General features: G+C 51.9%; 9 protein-coding genes across 9 annotated transcripts; 4 read left to right on the top strand and 5 right to left on the bottom strand.

Annotated features, from left to right (window-relative positions):
- Positions 1-478: 478 nt before the first annotated feature.
- Positions 479-1,493, top strand: VTN49DRAFT_6310 (uncharacterized protein; the record flags this gene model as incomplete). The annotated part of the gene is made up of 3 exons (XM_069414465.1): positions 479-902; positions 956-1,107; positions 1,173-1,493. 3 exons carry the CDS (start codon positions 479-481, stop codon positions 1,491-1,493), a joined length of 897 nt encoding a protein of 298 aa, XP_069265708.1.
- Positions 1,494-1,863: 370 nt separating this feature from the next.
- Positions 1,864-3,397, bottom strand: VTN49DRAFT_6309 (uncharacterized protein; the record flags this gene model as incomplete). The annotated part of the gene is made up of 2 exons (XM_069414463.1): positions 1,864-2,154; positions 2,213-3,397. The coding sequence occupies 2 exons, from the start codon at positions 3,395-3,397 to the stop codon at positions 1,864-1,866; spliced, it is 1,476 nt and encodes a 491-aa protein (XP_069265707.1).
- Positions 3,398-4,374: 977 nt separating this feature from the next.
- VTN49DRAFT_6308 (uncharacterized protein) lies at positions 4,375-5,293 on the bottom strand (the record flags this gene model as incomplete). Its single annotated transcript, XM_069414462.1, has 5 exons — positions 4,375-4,711; positions 4,765-5,040; positions 5,096-5,110; positions 5,164-5,209; positions 5,260-5,293. 5 exons carry the CDS (start codon positions 5,291-5,293, stop codon positions 4,375-4,377), a joined length of 708 nt encoding a protein of 235 aa, XP_069265706.1.
- A 580-nt stretch (positions 5,294-5,873) lies between these two features.
- On the top strand, positions 5,874-6,975 carry VTN49DRAFT_6307 (uncharacterized protein; the record flags this gene model as incomplete). Its single annotated transcript, XM_069414461.1, has 4 exons — positions 5,874-6,019; positions 6,074-6,586; positions 6,639-6,764; positions 6,825-6,975. The coding sequence occupies 4 exons, from the start codon at positions 5,874-5,876 to the stop codon at positions 6,973-6,975; spliced, it is 936 nt and encodes a 311-aa protein (XP_069265705.1).
- A 277-nt stretch (positions 6,976-7,252) lies between these two features.
- On the bottom strand, positions 7,253-8,369 carry VTN49DRAFT_6306 (uncharacterized protein; the record flags this gene model as incomplete). Its single annotated transcript, XM_069414460.1, has 2 exons — positions 7,253-8,129; positions 8,188-8,369. 2 exons carry the CDS (start codon positions 8,367-8,369, stop codon positions 7,253-7,255), a joined length of 1,059 nt encoding a protein of 352 aa, XP_069265704.1.
- Positions 8,370-8,695: 326 nt separating this feature from the next.
- On the bottom strand, positions 8,696-12,079 carry VTN49DRAFT_6305 (uncharacterized protein; the record flags this gene model as incomplete). Its single annotated transcript, XM_069414459.1, has 1 exon — positions 8,696-12,079. One exon carries the CDS (start codon positions 12,077-12,079, stop codon positions 8,696-8,698), a length of 3,384 nt encoding a protein of 1,127 aa, XP_069265703.1.
- A 3,702-nt stretch (positions 12,080-15,781) lies between these two features.
- VTN49DRAFT_6304 (uncharacterized protein) lies at positions 15,782-16,507 on the top strand (the record flags this gene model as incomplete). Its single annotated transcript, XM_069414458.1, has 2 exons — positions 15,782-15,935; positions 16,008-16,507. The coding sequence occupies 2 exons, from the start codon at positions 15,782-15,784 to the stop codon at positions 16,505-16,507; spliced, it is 654 nt and encodes a 217-aa protein (XP_069265702.1).
- A 602-nt stretch (positions 16,508-17,109) lies between these two features.
- VTN49DRAFT_6303 (uncharacterized protein) lies at positions 17,110-18,783 on the bottom strand (the record flags this gene model as incomplete). Its single annotated transcript, XM_069414457.1, has 1 exon — positions 17,110-18,783. One exon carries the CDS (start codon positions 18,781-18,783, stop codon positions 17,110-17,112), a length of 1,674 nt encoding a protein of 557 aa, XP_069265701.1.
- Positions 18,784-19,164: 381 nt separating this feature from the next.
- VTN49DRAFT_6302 (uncharacterized protein) lies at positions 19,165-20,516 on the top strand (the record flags this gene model as incomplete). Its single annotated transcript, XM_069414456.1, has 2 exons — positions 19,165-19,899; positions 19,953-20,516. The coding sequence occupies 2 exons, from the start codon at positions 19,165-19,167 to the stop codon at positions 20,514-20,516; spliced, it is 1,299 nt and encodes a 432-aa protein (XP_069265700.1).
- Between the last annotated feature and the right edge of the window lie 866 nt (positions 20,517-21,382).

Genomic DNA, 21,382 nt, shown 5'->3' with positions numbered 1-21,382 from the left:
TTCCATATTGGAGCAATCCTAAGAAGATTACGGTATTTACACGTATATAACCGTAAAACACGTGATCCCTCGACCGAACGACAATGAATGCACATGAGTTCGACTTGCTAGGGTGCAAAGCGAAGTCAATCAACGACAAGATGTTGAAATCCCTCGGCCTTTACAATTGAGAGAGGGCGAACCGTAGAGTGCACGGAGAAAGCTCGGTTCTCCATAATTTTGCCTCTGCGAACATTTGCCGCTCTTTCGGGAGGAATTGGTAATTAATCACGCTCTGATTGGCTGGATTGCTGAATCAGCACATGCCGGGCGGTGTTCCTCGGCAGACTGATCGGAACAGCGCCAAACAACAAGAAAGCGAACCTGCTCGTCATCCATCTGTCCGTATTATCTTGCTTCGCTCCTCAACGGCCGGATAGATCAGCCCAATTCACTGAGGATCTGATCGTCTGTTCATTGCCTGCCGACGTCCGCCGCCATGTCCGCCCTTCGTGCAGCTCGTCCATTGGTATCGCGCCCCCTCCTCGGGGCGCCGTCGTCGGTCTTTGTGCGGTCCTATGCGACGGTCGATCCTCTGTCCAAGGCCAGTGAAGCGTCCTCTGCGAGCAGCAAGTTCGTTCCAGAATCGAAGACGTCAACTGTGCAGGAGCCGGCTCCGTCGAAAGCGCCGCGAACCAAGACCTTCCACGTCTACCGATGGAATCCCGATCGTCCCGAAGAGAAGCCTCGCATGCAGACATACACCCTGGATCTGAACAAGACGGGGCCGATGGTGCTGGATGCATTGATCCGTATCAAGAATGAGATCGATCCCACCCTGACGTTCCGCCGCAGCTGCCGTGAGGGTATTTGCGGAAGTTGCGCCATGAACATTGACGGCGTGAACACTCTGGCTTGCCTGTGTAGGTACACCCGGCAGGCTTACTACATTGCATTTCTTGCTGACACTTTGCAGGCCGGATTCCGACCGACACGAGCAAGGCTACCCGCATCTACCCGCTTCCGCACACCTATGTCGTCAAGGATCTCGTTCCTGACCTGACACACTTCTACAAGCAATATAAGTCGATCAAGCCGTACCTGCAGCGGGAGACCAAGCCGGCGGATGTGAGTAACACTTCTTAGCTTTCATGGGCAAGCCTGCAGAACACGTCCAACTAACGTCGGACCAGGGCCTGGAGAACCGCCAGTCCCCTGAGGAGCGTCGCAAGCTCGACGGTCTCTACGAGTGCATCCTCTGCGCCTGCTGCTCGACGTCATGCCCGTCTTACTGGTGGAACAGCGAGGAATACCTCGGTCCCGCCATTCTCCTGCAGTCGTACCGCTGGCTGGCCGACTCCCGTGACGAGAAGACCGAGGAGCGCAAGGCTGCCCTGAACAACAGCATGAGCGTGTACCGATGCCACACTATCCTCAACTGCTCGCGAACGTGCCCCAAGGGGTTGAACCCCGGCAAGGCGATTGCCGAGATCAAGAAGATGCTGGCTTTCTAAATGAAGAGTTTAGTTTTGGCCTGTGCTTTTGTAAAATTACTCTCGACGTATGCAAACTCATACGGAAGCCAATCCAGCTAGTTATTGTAAGGAATATATACTATTCAATCGACTGGCAAACAGAGTCCATCACCTTGGAGGACCTTCCCCATGTACGACTAAATCTTCAATGCGGTTTCGAGTCAATTACGAAAACAAATATGATACGGAACAGCTATAGGTAGGATATTGATTGACATGCTAGACCACTCTATACCATTTGTCTCATGCTGCATTCACTTCCTTCGGTCGTAACAAAAAGGTACAATACAGGCGGTATCGATCGTAGACGTGAGATGGTGCAAAAAAAAAAAGGAGGCCAGAAGCCCTGTCATGAACCTGGTGGTGTCGGCGTTTGGCTATACTCGTGATATCTTTGTTGATTTGGATGGGTACGAGAGGAGGGAGTGGTGGAGGTGGACGTGGCGGGATCTTGTTGTTGTTGTCGTTGCTGTTGTTGCTTTTTTCGTTGTTGTTGCGCGACGATTTCGCGAGCGTAGAATTCGACAAGCATGGTCCCATATGCTTCAAGCTCCTCGACAGGTATCGCTAAGCGAAAATCGTTGAGGAGGAGAAATTGGACTTCTAGATGGTTGAGCTCTACAAGAGGAAGACCGCCAACCTGTTGTCGTCAATTGTGTTAGCTTTTATTTATCGGAAGGAATGGATCAGCTGCATACCTTTGCGTAGCGTGAATTCGTATAGAATACGTCCGAGAAGAATTTACTGGCGCAAGTCACGCCAGCAATGACGAGCCGGTGGATATTGAAGCTATCAACCACAAAGTAATTGCCGTAATCATCCGCGTCCTCCTCATCGGCAGAAGACTTGGAAACATCCCCGGTGGTCCCGCTGGATGAAGGCGGAGTCACGACGGACGGGTGATCCGGTGACTGCCGAGATCCTCGTGCAGCTGAGGCCGAGCGTTGCCGCTTAGAACGGTTGTTAACAAGGGCAGCCATGCGGTCAAAGTATACCAGCAAGCTCAAAAACACTTCGTATGTGGTGGGGCAGTACTTGTGGATGCGCGTGAGGTAGCTGAGGATCGTGATGGTAGGCACGTTCTTGCCATGGAAGGCCAGAACACTGCTGGCTTGGGGACTTAGATTTGCGGCGCCATCCGCTGGAGGAAAACGACGACGTAGATGTCGATGTTGCATGTCATTGGTGGTCGTGATTTTCGTCAATAGTCCTGCCACCATCTCAATGATATCTGTGACAGGCATAGAGCTGATCTCATACTGGCGACCGACTTCTAACGAGCCTTGACGACGAGCACGCTCGGATTGTTCCAAAAACTCCTCATTGGCAAAGCTCTGGATGTGGGACAGATCCCGCACCTTGATGCGGCTGGGTGATGAGGCGGCGGAGTTCCCCAGAGATCGCGACGATAGGTAGGTGGGTTGGAGGCGCGGCGAGCCCGGTGAGGATGTCGGTATCGACCTTTGGGGATATCTTGAATCGTTCGCAGGTCCAGCCTGGTCTTGTTCATCTTGCGTATTCGGCCGATCTGACGACATTGAAGGCGAGGGCATGGAGGTAGGAGGCTGATGGTACCCCCTCATCATACTGGACGGAGTTGATGGGATGGAGCGGTGCACTGGGGGACCACGATCGTTTGACTGCTGCCACGATTGGTCGCGTACGTATACAGGTACATCCTGAGATGATGCAGTCTGAGGAGCGCTCGTGGTTGAGGTGGGGGTGCGATTGGTAGCGGACGACGCGGATCTGGAGCTGACGACGCTTGCCACCACTGGTCCTTCCTGCGGTTGATGCTTGGAAGTCGAGGTGGACGACGAAGATGACGGGCGCAAAGGAGAATCCGCCGATGAGGATACGACACGGTTGATCCCGCCGAGCATGGTTTGGATGAAAGGGCGTCACACGCGCAATGTGACCTGGCACCCAGCGCGCTAGACTTGCTGCATGTCAGTGGCGAGCTTTGATGGTGTCGACGCTGACTTGCAGAGTCGTGGGTCTCTCTCTCGTCCGAGTTTCGAACCGAGCGGATGGTAACTCTGGACTCCGGTGGGGAGGGGTGAGGGGGATGCGGGAGGCAAGATTCAAAACGCTAATCGCGGTCAGTTCAGTGTCCAGAACGGTGGCTATTGTATCGCCAGAGCAAGCACATGCATTAATGATGGTATCTGTAGCCAGTATTGCACCAACTTGATGAACGACAGCCGGCTTGAACCGGTACTGGATCGTTGGTAATGTCGACAGTCGCGAATTGGAGGTACCTGTGCACCAAAGTTGACTACAGTAGTAGACGAATCTTTGGGATTGAGCTAAGTGTCGTCGGAGCCGGATACGAAAGCCCAGGGAGGGGCGGCGAGAGAATAATTGGGTTGAATTCTAGCCGTGCCACTGCAATCACGGGCCACCGATGGCGGCGGTGAGATCTCGGGATGTACTGTTCGCGGAGAAAGAAACAAATAGATGATGAATTAGCGGATCACCAGGGTCCAGATCGAAGCAGGGCCTCCTGACCAAAAGGGCCCAAGAGACAGAGAAAGGGGAATCCAGAGATCATGGTGAGAGCCCGCGCTTGAGACTCTGGAACGATATCATCAACCCAACGCCAGCTGACGGATTCCAGGAATTCTCGACCCTGTGCTGAAATCGCAAACACTGACTGGCCAGCGCGGTATCAGACACCCCACGGCAATCCCATTGGCGCGTCCAGGCTGCGCCACGCCTACGTTCGCATCCGTGTCTAAAGCATTAAAGCAGACTCTCCTACATCCTACATCGTATGTGAGCCGTCTCCTACGTTTCGAACCGACGGTACACAGCACCGAAGCAAAACTAGTCAATTTCAATTGCCGTCATACAATGCTCACGCAGCTATTCTATTCGTCACGCCTGGTCCCGTGTATCCGTTATCCGGGAGGTACAGATGCCGAGTTGCCCCCTTGGCGGTCAGGACCACCATACGGATCACACCGCCGGAGCTTCCATCCCATTTGATGGCCTCGCGCAGCGCATTCTTGACAAACTCAATGCCCTCCTCCTCCGTCATATTCTCCCTCCAATGTGCGTCACAGTAGCCGTAGATGTAGGTTGAGCCGGAGCCACCAATTGCATATGGTTGCTTGTGAAGAGACCCGCCCAGCGGAATGGAGTACACTTGACCGCCATGTCGGCGGTCATAGCCTGCGACGATAATGCCGGCACTGTTCAGTGTCAGTACAGTACCAATGGGTGTCGGAAGCAGTGCATATCTGACCTCAGCAGATCCTTATTCTCGTAGCAGAGTTCCTGGAAAAGCGCTGCGGCGACCTGTGTGCTGGGAGGCTCATTGTTTGTGATCCCATACAAACCCAGGTGGTATGAGACGATATCCGCGACAGCTTGGGTGTCAGCCGCAGACCCGGACCGGCAGCACCAGATCGTATCGTGAACTTGTGTAAGTTTGTCCGTGACACGGTTGGCAATATAAGCGCCTGTTGTTGTTCGACTGTCGGCTCCGAGAATCACGCCGTCTTTGAAGTTGATGGCCATACTAGGTCATCGTCAGTACATGGGTGTCGGCGAACGAGATCCACGGCAGGTCCTACATAGAAGTCCCGAGACTAGACACGACGGTTAGCAGCTGTAGAATTACGGAAGAGAGCTCCAGACATACTTGACTTCACCGTTCTTCAGATGGTTCATATCCACATGAATGCCATCTATTCATGATCAGTTCAGGCCATGATAGATTGAAGGTAATGAAGCTCACTTTCATCGATGACCCCCGTTGCGGGTCCCACCATATTGCCGGTTGAAATGAAGCTTGGAGTCTTTAACCAGAGTTCTAAGAACCGTTTGGACGTTCAGGTCGCTGAATTGAGAATCGACGGAGACAAGGAACTGCTTTTGACGATGATGACGCTCAAGGCAGACCAGCAACGCGTAGACGGACAGCTCAAAGGCGGTCAGGACAATAAGCATGATTGATTGGTTCAGGGGCTGAAAGTGTGAGATACCGTCTAACTCAATTGGGTTAGTGTTTTTTATTACGTAACCCGCCCATGTGAACCCGCGGCAAGCTTGTTCATGCCATCAAGGAGTCCAGGCCAGCTCAGAAATCACTGCTGGTAAGCGTGATGGATCAATTATTAACTTGTACCGATTTGGACCGGACCCTGATGTATATTCAGTACGAATTTATTTGAGACGGCAGGGGTTGTGCTTTAGTGTTGGTTAGGCAATCTGCCATCTGCCGCAACCGTCTCGGAGGATCCTCGGCTGCTCCCCGCCCTGTGACGATCTCGCCGACATCAAGAATCCCTTAGTTCACATTAGTCCTTTTTGTGTTCTCGATTCTATGAACCCTTCAATCCCCGACTTACCATGTCGGAGTCGCCTCCGCCGCCGCCATCGCCGCAATGGAGCTTAGCATCTCTGGCGGGAAATGCTGTGCAGTTTCTCCGACTGCCAGTGATAGCCTCGTCAGGGCTCGCAGCGCTTGCGAGTGGCCTCCTGTACTTCAAGCAAAAGTATGGAATTCGTGGATTGCGCGCCATCTGAAGCAGTATACTGACAGGAAATAGTGAGTTGATCTACCCGCGAAACGTTCCTGCGGATTCGCGCACGAATGTGCCCAAGCCGTCGCAGTTCGGGGTGACGGACTTTGAAGACCTCCAGCTTCCCACCCCTGACGGCGAGTCGCTCAATGCGCTCCTCATCCGACCGGAAAATAAACGGCGAACACGTGCCCTGACAGTACTCATGTTCCATGGAAATGCTGGCAATATCGGCCATCGCATTCCGATCGCCAAGGTCCTCGTTGAGATCCTTGGGTGTAGCGTGCTCATGCTCGAGTATCGCGGCTACGGACTGTCCACCGGGTCTCCCGATGAGCACGGTTTGAATATCGATGCGCAGACGGGCCTGGATTACATTCGACATCGTCCTGAAACGAGGGACAACAAGATCCTCGTGTACGGACAGAGTCTAGGGGGTGCCGTCGCGATCAATCTCGTGGCGAAGAACGAGAAGCATGGGGATATTGCCGGGCTGATTGTGGAGAACACCTTCTTGGGCATCAGGAAATTGATACCAAGGTATGATCAAGAACGTCGGAGGAGGATTAGCAATGCTAACTTCAGCCATCAGTGTGTTGCCACCCGCCCGATATCTTGCCCGTCTCTGTCACCAGCAGTGGGCGAGCGAGGACGTCATTCCAAAGATTGAGAACGTTCCAATATTATTCCTAAGTGGATTGAAAGACGAGCTTGTTCCGTACGTCTCAGCTCCCTATCAACTCACTGACTAACATGCCTCATGCTGACAATCCTCCAGTCCCAGTCATATGTCTGAGCTGTATGCTCGATGCAGATCGACCACCAAAGTCTGGCGGGAACTGCCCAACGGTGGCCACAACGATACAGTCGCCGAGCCGAATTATTTCGAATACATACATTCCTTTGTCATGGAGCATGTGCTGGATTAAACCAAATTATTATGCCCAACAGTTTTTCTGATCCAGAGAGGAAGAGATACTTATCGAGTGATTTCCCCTCTGAAGACCTGTATTAACCACACCTTTGACGATGCGATGCGACTTTAATTGTGTGTTTTGAGCGTTTAGAAGGCTGGTCCTCTTATGTACCTTTCACATTCCGGACAATGAATTCAATAACGAGATGGTAGTCTGCCCTCTCCTAGAGAATTCAATTGATGAATACTATACAGGATATCATCGACACAGTAGTCTATAATGGTACAATTCAAGAAATCCTCTCCGTTTCATCCATCAACTCATGAACCCTGAATCCCTCGACATCACCCCGAGTAAACATCCGCAGCAATTCTCCCTTCCGTCCACCTCCTTCACCCTTGTGGTCATAGAAGCGCTGAACGCAACTAACCAACCAACTTGCCTCCGAGACGGACACGCCGCAATCCGGCATCACTTGGCCATGCATGAGGACGAGACCCTTCTCATCCGCGAGGTCGAGGTGGTGCGTGATGGTGGTATGCGGCTGGGCGAATTCCCCGTGAAGCTTGTACGCGGCAAGATGCGTAAACACGATCGTTGAGGTATGTGTGTTATGCGTCGTCCCAGACTTTGAAGCCGGAGACGGCGAGGCGGGCGGGTGGAAGCCCCATTGCAAGAAATGAATGTCTGCGCCAACCTGATTCTGTTCTTTATTCTGCTGCTCGGCGTTCTTTTCACTGTCCGAATTTTCCGTCGCTGTCGTTGTTTCTCGCGGCAGTGGAAGGATAAACTGCGGATGTTGCCGCGCAACCTCCGCCATACGTTGGTAGGTATCGAGCGGAATCACCGCGCATATCGAGCGCGGGTTGTTCGCATGCCGTAGTCGCCACAACACCTCGATCTCCTTCGTGGGTAGTTCAAGGATCTTCTCGATATTCAGATACGAACTCAACGGCTTGATGCTCGATTTCGTTGCCTGGCGCACCGCATCGGAGATAGGAGAAAGAGGTTTTGAGATTGTCGATGGCGCGCCTTTCCCACTCTCTGATGACCCGGATTCTTTAGCCTGAGCCCCCGGAAGCGTAACGGTGTCCGATTTGCGTTTGTATTCCTCGATTTTGTCGCGGTAGGCTTGCTCGAGAGCTTCTATCGATTCATGGCCTTCCCTGTATGAAGTTTAGCTCCCCGCCGCGTTTCAAAATCAATTGCAATTGTATCGCGCACTCTTTAGCTTTCCGAGTCAGCTTTTCCCGATACCGCTCCTTGACTTGCTGTGAAGTATGGTGAGTCGCAAGGAAGCGGACATCATGAACTTGCGCCCAGCGCCGTTGTTGGTACTGCGGCTGGATATGACGGGTGTAACCCCGGAAAAGCGAACGGAACGAGGGAAGTCTGGACGAGGCCATGATGGCTTGTTAAAGAAACTGATTTTAGACTTTCATATGAAATCCGGAAAGCCCTGGGCGGGTTCAATTGATAAGGCCAGGAGCTGTTGCGGAGCTACGGCGAGTGATGAACTTGGGTCGATAACAAACGAAATTTTCACATGAAATTTACGATTACGAACGTCTTTGGTACCACGAAATTCCTGAAATACCTTCGAAAATACACACTTGGTACGTTACATATAGACTACTGCAGGCTAAATTCTTTGCGATAAACGAATACTTCGATTGATACCCCTATGAACAAACGCCATGCAAGTCATTTCTTCGTCAAATTTATATATACATCACTCATTGACAGTAACAGCAGTAACTGCCGGTGTCTCTGATCCATTTTCAATCACCTTCTCGTCAACCGAGTCTTGCTTATCCTCCATTTCTCTCTCTGCTTGCTCCTCCTTTTCGACCTGTTCTTCCCAGTCGTCGGCGACATCATCAATGTTGATCACCGGAGGGGCCTTGCTCAGCGAACGGGCAACCGGCGACTGAGCCGGCTTCGGACTGGAACTCTGATCACGGTCCTTACCTAGAGAGGAGTATATCGTCTGACTGAACATTGGCGAACCTGGCAACGTTGGCTGAAGGGGAGTCCCGCTGCTCGGGGACACCCGTTTGCGATAGGCTACCTGAGCCCAGCCATCTCCAGTATCTCCAGGCGTTGGAGTCCTGACATTCGAGGCCGACTTGGCCTGAGCAGCTGCCTGCTGCGCCTCTCTCTCTTTCGCCAATTCACGGTCGCGGAATCGGATGCACTCCCCGACTGTCATGCCGCCGATCCCAATCGATGATCCATCTGGTCGGAACCCAAGTGGAGGCGGAGACCACTGGCTCGGCTTTAGTACGAAGACGTGCCGATGCGGCTCTGGGTCGAAGCTCTCAGACGCAAATCCCCAGTCTGCCGCCAGAGAGTGGACGAAGGCACGCAGTGCCGCTCTAGCGGGCTGGAACCGAACAGATCGCTGGGTAGGACTAGCTGCAAGATTGTGGAGCGTTGTTTCGTAGTCGTGAATCGTAGCAGAAGTACTTGTAGAAAACACTTGTCGGTAGATGTCCATGGTCTCCGCTGAGTACGGCAAATTCGAGACCGATGGCTTCACTGCCGCGGCATGACTGATTGTCGTCTTTTGGTCAATGTCGATATTCAAAGCGCTGGCAAACGACCGATTGCGCTCGAGTCGCGCGCATTCTTCGTCACATTCGATTGGACCTGTCGTCGGTGGTGTCTCAGGGCGCAATGTCTGGCCTTTGACAATCACAGCACGTGCAGCATTACACCGTCTCGATTGTCGTATGCGTCCACAGGCACAAGACACGAGAACAGAAGTCGAGCATGGTTCTGTTTCGGGGCATGCAGAAGGCGCATGGCAGGGATCAGTACAGGGATGGCCGCACAGTTGCTTCGACTTTCCACAGCGTTGTCTGCATGGACCCGTCGCATCCTCGCATTCCCCTGGACGATGGCACTGTTTCTGACAAGTGTGGAAGCCGCATTTCAGTGGTAGGCCACAAGGAAGCCCGCAGCTGACTTCAGTCCGCCAGCATGGCTGATTCTTGAGTATCTGCTTTCCACAAACACATTTCTTCTCAGTCAAGAAGGGACACTTGGGGCAAGGTTCGTCATCAGTATGACAGTTGTGAGGAGTTTGAGGGTGACCACATTCCTTGGGCCGCTCGCATTCGAAATGACAGGGTGGAGGTTTTGTTCCGCATGGAAGAGGCGGATGCAACACCGAACGCCCGCAGTGGCAGGTTACCTCGTCGAAAATAGCTTCCCGGCAACTTCCGCAGGGCCCTTTGTGGCAGAGCTCCGGGCAAGTATGTCGCCCGCATTTCAATGTCCTGCCACATACTCTCGTGCAGATATGTTCAGCTTCCACATCGTCCGCAGCAGATTGCCCAGCATTGAGTGATCGGAGTTTGCGCTTTGTGGCTTGACGTTGCGCTGCCTTTCGTTCGCCCGTGCAGCAGCGTTCAGAGCACGTGTGTCGACCGCAATTCAGGGTTGCCTTGCAGATGCGCATGCATTGCGGCGGCTCCTCCTTGCCTTGATGGCATACGGTATTGAAAGAACTGCGACCACATCGGCACTGTATCGTGACCGTTCGTAAACAGGGCGGGCAAGGGCCAGTATGGCAGACCCGAGGACAAGGATGTCCGCACGGAAGGGATTTTCCACAAGGTTCGAAACAATTTGGAACGGGGTCCTGACAGGATGCTCTCGGCTTAAAGTCTGGGATCTGGGACAATGGCGTTTTGCCGCATGGGCAGTGCGACACGACATCTGGGGACAGAGGGCAATGTGCCAAGTCTACATCTTGGGGATGGCATGGCTTCTGGCAAAAATGCACACCACAGTCAAATGGTCGCTCGCAGACGTTGAGGCAGCGGAATACACCAGTCCACGTCCGCACTGTTGATTCGCCGTCATCTGCCAGTTGACGCTGCTCGCTGACGATTTCCTCGTCTAGCTCGCTGCAAGGCATTTTCTTGCGTACTCGCCCACAATAGCAGGTTGCATCGACCGGCTCCTCACATGAGCCACATAGGCCCTCGTGACATGGACGCTGACAGATGTGTTTCCCGCAGGGAAGCAGGTCTCCGCAAGTCTCACCGCAACTCCAACCATTCTCGTAGTCCGTGTCGACGCAGCGCTTTCTTGATGATTGCTTTCCACAGAAGCAATCTTGGGTTGGCCCCATTGCAGTACATGGCGGACAGGGGCCAGCATGACATGTCAAGTCGCATGGATGGGGACAACCCTTACGAGGCCGAGAGCATGTCTGCCCACAAGAGTGTGGAGGGAGGCCGGGTAGGGAACGCGGATCGACCTCCTTTCCGCACCAGCAAGAGTATGTCGTTGGCGAGATGTCCTGGGGCAAGTTACACCCAGGACAGCGCCATTGTCGGGTAGTCTGAGAGCGGCCTTCTTCAGGCGTAAAGGAGGACCCCTCGTTTTCGGACCACTTTTTGACGCAACCAAGATGGAACACTGTCCAGCACTGATGACAAGCCCACACCCGTGATTTTCGACCTATCTCACTGGTACATATTGGGCACTCGTAGACGCCGTTGTTAATATCCTCGTGGATACGAGTTGGAAAATCAGGTGCGGTGGATTTCGACTTTGATTTTGTTTTCGCGGTGCGATTTTGTCGGCGACTCGACGAACTCTTTGATGCAGTTGCGGGATGGCCCTTTCCAGGGACGAATTCCGCAGCATCTGCTCGCAGGTGGCCACCGGTATCCTGCGCCGATCTCTCTGTACTCTGAGACGTCTGCTGGGGATCAGATTTTTCGTTCGTCGTCAGCTGTCCTCCGAATGTGCGTTCAGGTACGTGCGTCGCATCTGTGGCATGTGTGTTGCGTCCTGAACGCATCCCCCGTGTTCGATTTCTTCCGCTCCCTCTGTTTCCCCGGCCTCTTCGGAATTCGCTGCGGTCCTTGATCTGCGAGCCGTTCGAACTGATCTGCTCCTCCGTGGTTGAACTTGTTGCGGCTGGCGTATGCGCTTCCGTCATATCAAAGGTGCGAGCATTCCTTGTGTAATTCCTGCCACTTCTTCCACGTGTCGAGTGAATTCCTCGTCTTCGACCATGGCCCCGTTCATTTGCCCTGATGTGAGTTACCTCAGAGGGCGCGGATGCCGACGTTTCTGTGGTGACGGTACTCATGATGGCGAATCTAAAGCTACTCTTGTCGATAAGCAAGCTGCGTTCCCTGCCGCTCTGTCGCCGAGTCCTTGCGTCGAATTCCAGTGGTCTGACTGTGCGAAAACCGCAGGACTGCAGAACCAGCTGCGGTCGCGGAAATACTAGCTCAGCAGAGTCTGAAGAATGGTGACACGCACCAGCTCAAATCATGAGAACAGGTTCTCAAATACCCCAGCGTTTGTAGATTTTACTCATGATTGATAAAACTTGGAGTGGCGTTGAATCATCATCGCAAGCTGCTGATTGGAGGATCGGAAGGAAGAGCTTGGAGCTGCACGTGCTTCGGCTTCCTTGCCGAAGGGTGGCCAATCATTCCAGGTCAGAAAGACTCATCATGAGAAAGCATGCAGCTGATTGGTTTGATTGGCGACACTCCTTGTAATTACCTATTTTTACGTCCGACTGGGGATTTCAAAAAATAAATATCACGTGATAATCCATAAACGAAAGGTTTGACGTGGCAAAACGTAGCCAGCTGAGCATCTTATTCGTAAACACTTACGCCAAGGAATGTTGGGCTCCTAACATTGATTTTGATACCGTACGAATACGATGTCATACACATTGTAGAAACCTCCAGGGCACCAAGCGATCCAATCCTCGACTCTGCCCTAATTTTTGTCCCATTCAATGCGGATTCTGGGGTTCTTAGTTGACAACACTTTGACAACTGAGGGCATCGAAGTTCCCAAGGTCGTTTGAGAGCTTAAATTCTTAAGATCAATTCAAAATCCCTTAAGCAGGTAGGCTAAGCCTACTACATGAATGTCATAGCCTGGTCGGCTGCGAAGGGGAAAGCAAGGAACGGCATTGCGCATTTGCAGGATAAGTGTACAAAGGGCATCAATGCGCTTGACACTTTTCAGATGGTGAGATGCGAATGTGCTGGAAGCACGGCATATATTCAAGGGATAAAGGGCAGTGAACAGGTGCAGAGCAATGGGTTCAGAAAATACCTATCAGTGTGTTCATACGGTGTCGCGTGCGGAGAAACAAGGTTGACGAAGGCTAACGATTACCCCAGGAACGACTGTTGGGTGTGGGCTAGAGCATCATATATGATACCCCAAGCCAACAGTATCATTTCGCAGTAACTTAGGCGTACAATGGATGTACTACAGTCTCATCGGACGTATGGATGTGCTCAGTGCTCAGAGTGAAAGAAACTGTGAAAAATCTTCTATGTCCAATGATGCACGAAGTGCGATGTTGCATTTCAGTCATTTGGCGTTTACGCCTGCTAAAATGTGTAAGCATGGAATAGGTCTGATGATTTTCGGACGGGTTCACGTTGTGGGATTTCCCAACAGCACATCTGCAAACTGCGGAGCCATGTCGATAGATGCAAACCTCTTGTTCTTCGCAGACTTGGTCCACTAAGTGCTACGTCCTGACGACGAACGGAGGAGTTCCGTTTTGTCGAGTATTCAACCGTCCCAATTCCACCGAATCCATCCGATATCCAGACGGAGATATTCTGAAGTGTTTCTGACAACACTCACAGTAGGTTACCATCGGCTCTGCGCCAAACTGATCATTCTTCATCTCCGTGTCTGATCTCCCTCTTGTAATGCCTGCGATTTTCGGCACCAAATGCCATGAAGCATGCTATCACATCCAGCATTAGTATCTATTATACATATACATTGTACTTCTGCTATTTCAGTTCACTCACGACACCAGATGTCTGTAAATAAGTTCATCACAGGCTCAATGGACTTGCCATAGATCGATGCGGTGTGAGCAGCGGCGCCCATAGTCCAATGATATGCAGCCGGTTAGGCCCAAGCTTCTGCTTCGTGGCCGTGTCCTCTCAATTGTTCCCTCCGAGGAACATTTTTCCGGCATGCAGAAACTAGAAAAAAAACTAAACGACAGCCAACAAATCGAAAGTTTTTCTCAGGCGTCGCTCGCTGCGCCAAGCCGCAAGGCTAGTTCCCTTGGGTACGAATAAAAGAGGTAGGGTTCCGGGAAATTCGGCTGCCCCTGCAGCCGAAGGGCCTCTCTACGATCATATCCTTGATCCAAGCGCCCAGGGCGTGGGGGTTTTTGCTGCGCAATTGTCCCCTGGCATATGGCATAACATACCGTGATGAAAACTCAATTCTGCAAATCACAAAGTCTGGACTCCGATTCCCGCAAGCTTAGCCTTCCCAAAGATCACCGTTCGAACATTCCAGTCTCTAATGGAGAACATCTCGACTAGGCACGTGTGATGATCATTCATTGTCGTCCATCTGATCTGAATCTGATCTTCCTTCGGAGTCAGATTCACTCACTGTTCAAACTTAAGATTTAAGGTAGTACCGACTATGACATTAGTTCGATTTGGAGTGGAGTGCCGTTCGGCACATTCATCGTCACTGGTGCGTTTCGAATGATATCTGGTGGGGTAAGGCGAGTGACGAAATGCGACGATGCAGAAAAGACCCGAGGCGTCATTTGGGACTAACCATACTCAAAGGGGCAGTTCAAATGATCGTCGTCGGAGTCAAGAAAAAGCATGCATGTAACGAAGAATAAGAAACGCCTCTATCAAGACTCTGGAATAAAATCTGAAGAATGGATAAGCAATCAAGCCAAATGCCAAATTAAAGGGTCTTTAGCTAGTTGCGTAGGCCCAATGATAGTGGCAGGCTCGGCATCTCATGAGGCTAAATTTCGGTTCCTATCTGTCAAAGCAGATTGGCAAGCTGTCGACGGAGGACCAAGTACGGGGTAATACGACTTCGTGATCCATCTTCCGTATCGCTCATAACCTTATCATCAGCCTATCCATTCATAATTCGCGGTTATCCGTCGATCTGGGCCACAAGGGTCCCACGCCGGATATGCTATCCAGTGTCCACTCCTGTCCATGTTGCCGAAACGCACGCCGAGGACTTCAGGACATAACAAATACTACGAAATCTCCGGAGTTCGAATACTTGGCGTTTGGCACGCATCTTTAATGACAGGTCTGAGGAGTCAGCGAGATACGCGGAGCAATGCTACCTACTATCAAACTAGCACTTCTATACTATCAATCACTATCACGCGACGAATTGTTCACGTCCTCAACACCTTAGGGTTGCACTTAATGCTCGGTTATCACGAGTACGAAAGAAATTGCCACATGATAGCACAGTAGCAGGAACTACTACTCGATGTGTACAAGCACTAGGGGCCCGTAGCAGAAGGTGTAATCGTTGCAAAACTACCAAAACTATCAAACGTCCATGCGTTGCATCCACCGCGACATGTAGGACCTGAGGAGCGAGAAATGATTGGCAATACCAGTACCAAAGTCTACTGTACTAGCCGCAGGTATGTAACAATTTTGAAGGCGATTTCGATTTTGATGCCTACAGAGGACTCTTCCAACTCGTTCTCGTCGTTTGGACTGTTTGGAATGCACCGAATTCACAAAATTCCCCGCGAAATGAAGGACCAAATGGGCCATGTGAATTGTCACATCGTCCCATGGGCGAATCAATGGCTGGGAGCGGAGCTTTGGATATCAGACGGTGCATGCTTTTGACGACAGGCATTTGACCGACGACTGATATAAAGGCAGCGTCGAGTCCTCTCGACTTGACGTTATCAAACTCACAACATCTCGAAGATAGTCATCGAAAATCCTCCAGCCTCGCACCTCGATCGCGCGCAAAACATTCAGTCACAATGTTCTCGAAGGCGCTCCTTGGTCTTATGTCCCTCGGTCTATGTGCCGCGCACATAGAGATGAGCTGGCCCTACCCGTTCCGCAGCAAGTTCGACCCGGAAACCGATCCCGGCCTGATTGACTATTCCATGACGAGCCCCCTTAATGCCGATGGTGCGTCTATTTTCAGTCATGGGTTCAGTTTCGGCATCGACCTCAGGCATCCATGCTGACATGCCGATCCAGGCTCGAACTTCCCCTGCAAGGGCTACCATGCCAACACCCCATTCCGCGCCGTTACGGAGTACCAGGCTGGAGAGACCTACAACGTTACCCTTGCTGGTACCGCTACTCATGGTGGCGGCTCGTGCCAGCTGTCCCTCAGCTACGACAACGGTGCCTCGTTCCATGTGATCAAGTCCATCATTGGCGGCTGCCCGCTGAAGTCGACCTACGATTTCCAAGTCCCCAACGATGTGGCCGACGGTGACGCTATCTTCGCTTGGTCTTGGTTCAACCTGGTTGGCAACCGTGAGATGTACATGAACTGCGCTGCTGTTACGATCACCGGTGGCAGCGGCACTCCGGAGTCCTTCGCTGCTGCTCATCCTCCGATCTTCGTCGCAAATGTTGGCAACGGCTGCTCGACTGTGGAACAGGCGGAGACTGTCTTCCCGAACCCCGGCGATCAGGTTGAGTATGGCGGCAGTGTCTCTCCTGACGCGCCGCCGTTCCCTCAGTGCTAAGCGCTCCGCGAGTTCTGAGGGCTGACTGATGTATTTTTTATGCTGTTTGATTCACTCGCTCTGTATGATACATTCGCTTTGTATGATGCTTTGCATTCTTGTACATAGCACCATTTGTCAATGATTTTGCAGCCGCAGATCATCTTGTTTGACAGCTCAAGTAGAAGTCATGTGACGATTGTCCTGAGAAATACACCTGCTTATGACTGATATTAGATGATGATAGTGCCCCATGATCCTCACCATCAATACATAACATAATACTAATAGTGCATCTTGAAACTTATTCGGAATCTGATGGATTCTGGTTCTAGTGTTAGGGTGACCAAGGAGCTGAGTCGGTGATGGACGGCAGGCTCCCTGCAAAGACGGATTAGTTCAGGACACATTCACTAAAAAGTCTGAAAGCACATGCATAAATTTCATTACGATAAATTCTCTGTATTTGCATTCCGTGACAACTGCGCGGCATTTTGTTTGCAGGAAATAAAAATACGTAGTTTCCTTTTTGTGGAAACTTAGGGCAAGATGGCTTGGCACCAACTACAAAAAATGAGTTGTCAACACATGACTTTGATTTCCCGACGCTCTGATCATCGAAATCATTCTACGAATGGAGGGAATCGTTCTCTCACTTTCTCCGCATCCTGCATTTCACGCTCCAAAACCTCGCGGTGTTTTGCGCTACGGACGCGAATCACACATTCAAATGGCCGAGGACGAATATTGAATCCTTCCGTATAGGCAAATGTATCATATTTCCGGACCGATCCGTCAGGTTCCGTTACCGGAAGGATGTCGAATGCCCACAGCAATTTGGCCATAGCAATGAAGAGTGATTCCTGAGCCAGGCCGGCGCCGGGGCAGATACGTCTTCCCCAGCCAAAGGAGCTCTGCCCGTCTTTGGAGGGATGAGGCTTGCCTTTTTCCTGTGGTGTGGATTGGATATAATCTCGAGGCAGGTATGGGTATTTCTCCGGAGTGACACCTTCGGGCAGGAACCGCAACGGATTGAAATGATGCGGGTTAGGGTAGTAGGCAGGGTTCAAGTTGATTGCCCATGAGTTGGACAATATGTTGGTCCCCTTTGGAATATAGTAGCCCCGGTACGTATCAGCTTCTGAATTCGCATGCGGAGTGCCACCAAGAACGGCAACCGGACGGATACGCAGAATCTCCGCACAGAGCGCGTTGATGTAAGGCAGGGACGCCTTGTCATCAAACGTCGGGGATCGATCAGATCCCACAACGGCGTCGAGTTCGGCATGCGCCGCGGTCAGTGTGATTGGATTGGTGATGAGCATGAGGATTCCACTGCACATGGTACTCGCCGTCGTGTCACTTCCCGCACCAAACAGCGAGCCAGGGACAAAGGAGAAATCCCGCTCGCTCATAAGCGCAAACGACAACGGGTCTTTCTCCCGAGCCTGAAGAAGCTGCTTGGTCAGGGAGTCGGGAATGTCCTTGTTGGAGCGCATGTCCCTGCGAACTTGTTCAACAAGCGCCATATTGGCCTCCGCCTCCATGCGACCCCGCCGTTTGATTTCAGCTTTCCATGGTGCCAGAAAATCGGGGAGATATTTGAGAATGGGTATCGATTCGACGAGGTATCGTCCTGGCACGTTCAGAGACGCCGAGTACTGCATGAACTCGAGCCGCTGGCGGATGACCTTGGCGTTCATGGAGTCAATGCGATGGCCGTAAGCGATGCTGAACACGACGCTGGCGGTGAATTGATCGATCAGGGTCTCGTAGTCCTGCGGACGGGAGAGCAAAGCATGACACAGCCTTGTTGCCTCTGCCGTCTGGATGGGCTTGTACTGCTTCAGCGCGGACGGGTTGAGAGCCTGATGCAACAGCTTGCGGTGGAGTTGCCATTTCTTGCCATAGGGTTGAACGAGGATGGTGGCATTGTCCCAGTACAGCTCACCCATGGCCACGAAGCGTGGCCGCGAGCTGTACTTGTTACTCCGCTTCTCGAGCAAGTCCGTGGAGATCTGAGGATCAGAGATGACGACCGTTGGCCGGCGGCCTATCCACAGAGTGAAGATGGGACCGTAGATCTTGGACCATTGCTCGAACTGTACCCATGGTGCCGACTTGCGGATGAGGTGTTTGTTGCCGATGAGGGGCCAAGGACGAGGGCCCGGTGGCATACGCAGGACGAGAATATAGTCATGAAGCAGAAGCAAAAGAAAACCCGAGACCACGAGGCCAGGAAGGATCACATACCATGGGTGTAGAGTGGATATGGTGAATGGAAGTGGCAGCGACATGATGGCCGAGCCGTGGACAATCTATGTGAGACAATCCTGCGATCCTGGTGATTACCTTTGAATCCCCTCATTTTATCCGGAGATCCTCTATAGATATAGATCCTCGTAGAGTACCTCATCTTTTCTAGATTTGTCATCTGTGCAAATACTGAATACCAACCAATCATATATTCATCTGGGGGGAAAGCCACATGGGGCCCCACGATTTCCCCGGCCCCTCAAAGCTGGAGGATCTCCGGATTCCCCACGGGAATACCCAAGCGGTGAGCTACGGGTTGGGGAGCTATTAAACTCTGGGGGGGAGCTCCTCTCGTCCATGCGTAGTTCAGTTCTCCTTCGACATAGAACCAGTAGCCGGATATCTGATTAGAAGAACGGAAAATGCAGTTCGCACGTAAACCAGCTTCTGGGATATCCGTCATTATTGTTGGCGCCGGCTTTGCTGGCCTAACGGCAGCAATTGAGTGTGACCGCAAGGGTCATTCGGTCATTCTGTTCGAGTCGTTTCCGGAGCTGAAGATTCTGGGAGATATCATATCCTTCGGCCCTAACAGTGGACGGATCTTCCGGCGATGGGAGGGTGTTGAGCAGCAGCTGGATCCCATCTGCCACAAGAGTGACGGCGTGAATTTTGTGACGTACAAGGGCGAATGGCTGTTCAAGCAGTATTGGGAAGACGAGGAGGATCGGTTCGGTAAGAGGTTCAACGGTCACCGGGGGGAGATCCACGAAGTCGTCTTCAACCACGCCCTGGCTCGCGGCATTGATATCCGACTGGGACACAAGGTCGTCGATTACTTTGAAACCGATGACAAGGCTGGAGTAGTCGTGCAGACCCCCGAGGGTGAAGAGCGATTCACGGCCGATGCGGTGTTCGCTGCTGAAGGAGTCCGTTCACCGGCCAGAAAGATTGTCTTGGGGTACGAAGACAAGCCCAAGTCCTCGGGCTACGCGGTATATCGGTCATGGTTCAAGAGTGAGAACCTGAAGAGCCCATTGACGGATCACCTCTGGAAGAATGGAGATCGGCACTACGCATGGATTGGGCCGGATGTGCATTTCCTTGCGGCTAGTCTGAAAAATGGCAAGGATTTTAGCTGGGTGTGCACGCACAAGGTATATCGTGTTTTTTAAGTGACCATCTCCGACAAAGGTTAACTGGTTGATAGGATGAAGCCGATATCGAAGACTCGTGGTCGACCCCAGGATACATCGAAGACTGTCTCAAAGTGGTGGAAGGCTGGGACCCGGTCGTCCAGGAGATCATCAAAGCGACGCCTACGGACTATCTAGTTGACTGGAAGCTGATCTACCGCGACCCCTTGCCTACATGGGTGAGCCCCAAGGGACGCATCGCGCTGATTGGCGACGCCGCCCATCCGTTCCTGCCCACGTCAATCCAAGGCGCCAGCCAGGCGATGGAAGATGGAGTCACGCTCGCAGTCTGCCTTGAGAAATGCCAGGGCCGCCGCAGAGACAAGTCCAAGGTACCCGAAGCGCTGCGGGCGTACCAACGGATTCGCTACGACCGTGTGCTTCGCGCACAAAAGACCGGCGAAACGACGCGGGACAAGTGGCACAAGGCAGACTTTGAAAAGGTCAAGCAGAACCCGCAGATTATTCGGCTTGATCGACCAGAGTGGTTGCTGAACTTTGATGCGGAAGAGCATGCGTATAAAGTATATGATGATGTTGTGAGGGAGATGAACAAGGAATCGCAGGCCAAGCTGTAGATTCTATGCTAGAATTAGATGTATATACTACGCCATGTCCACCTATTAGTTAGTAAATGTTGAATTGGGGTTCGAATTCACGATGCACTAATTTTGATGTAGGTTTCCAGACGCTCTGATTCCTCATTGCAGCAGTATCGACCTGACGCATCTTGTAGCTCAGGACTAGTGGTTATCTGAGATGATCTCATTCTAAAGAATTTTAAATAGTAGGTATCCCATTTCGCTCCCTGTAGAGTACTATGGAATATGGTGAAGGATTATTCCTTTTTTTTTTCTGGCAGCACCCAATTGAATCCAAATATATTCCGCCGTTGAAAAGCATATACACTTATCCGATGCTTCGGATACTACGAGGAAGATTCAACGGTCAGATCGGCATTCGACTCGGGATTACTTGCCGTTATTAAAGCTGACCCACCATTCCCGCCATCACGGGCCCAGATTTGTCGATCTGAACGTTAAGCGCTGACTAATCAACTCCATGCTCTCCGCAGGCCTCAGCATGGGAAATTAGGGCAGCAAACGGTACAAACGCCTTCGGAAGCGGTCCAGGACACTCCATCGTATGGACTCCAAGGGAAAATCCTCAGTTCCAGAAAATGGATTTCCCCGCGGCAGAATCCACAAACCCCAGATTCTGGGGCCCCGCGATGTGTGGCCCCCCGCCAATCAATGCCGCCTGGAGAACAAGGGTAGCTCCTGAGAAAAAGTCAAAAGCTTATCCTCCCCGATTAGATAGACCTCCGAGTTTGGCTTGCGTGTATATATGCTGGGCATGACTCCTTTTCTCAGGAGTCCTCGACAACGGCTGTTGTTCGAGGATCTAGTACGGTATCGAAGGGATTGGCGTGCGCTCCTGCTTG

The sequence above is a fragment of the Thermomyces lanuginosus genome (genome assembly GCF_041956635.1).
Source record: "Thermomyces lanuginosus strain ATCC 200065 unplaced genomic scaffold VTN49scaffold_40, whole genome shotgun sequence".
In the NCBI taxonomy this organism is placed as follows: domain Eukaryota; kingdom Fungi; phylum Ascomycota; class Eurotiomycetes; order Eurotiales; family Trichocomaceae; genus Thermomyces; species Thermomyces lanuginosus.
The sequence above is the reverse complement of the archived record's forward strand: the minus strand, read 5'-3'. Positions and strand labels throughout refer to the sequence as shown.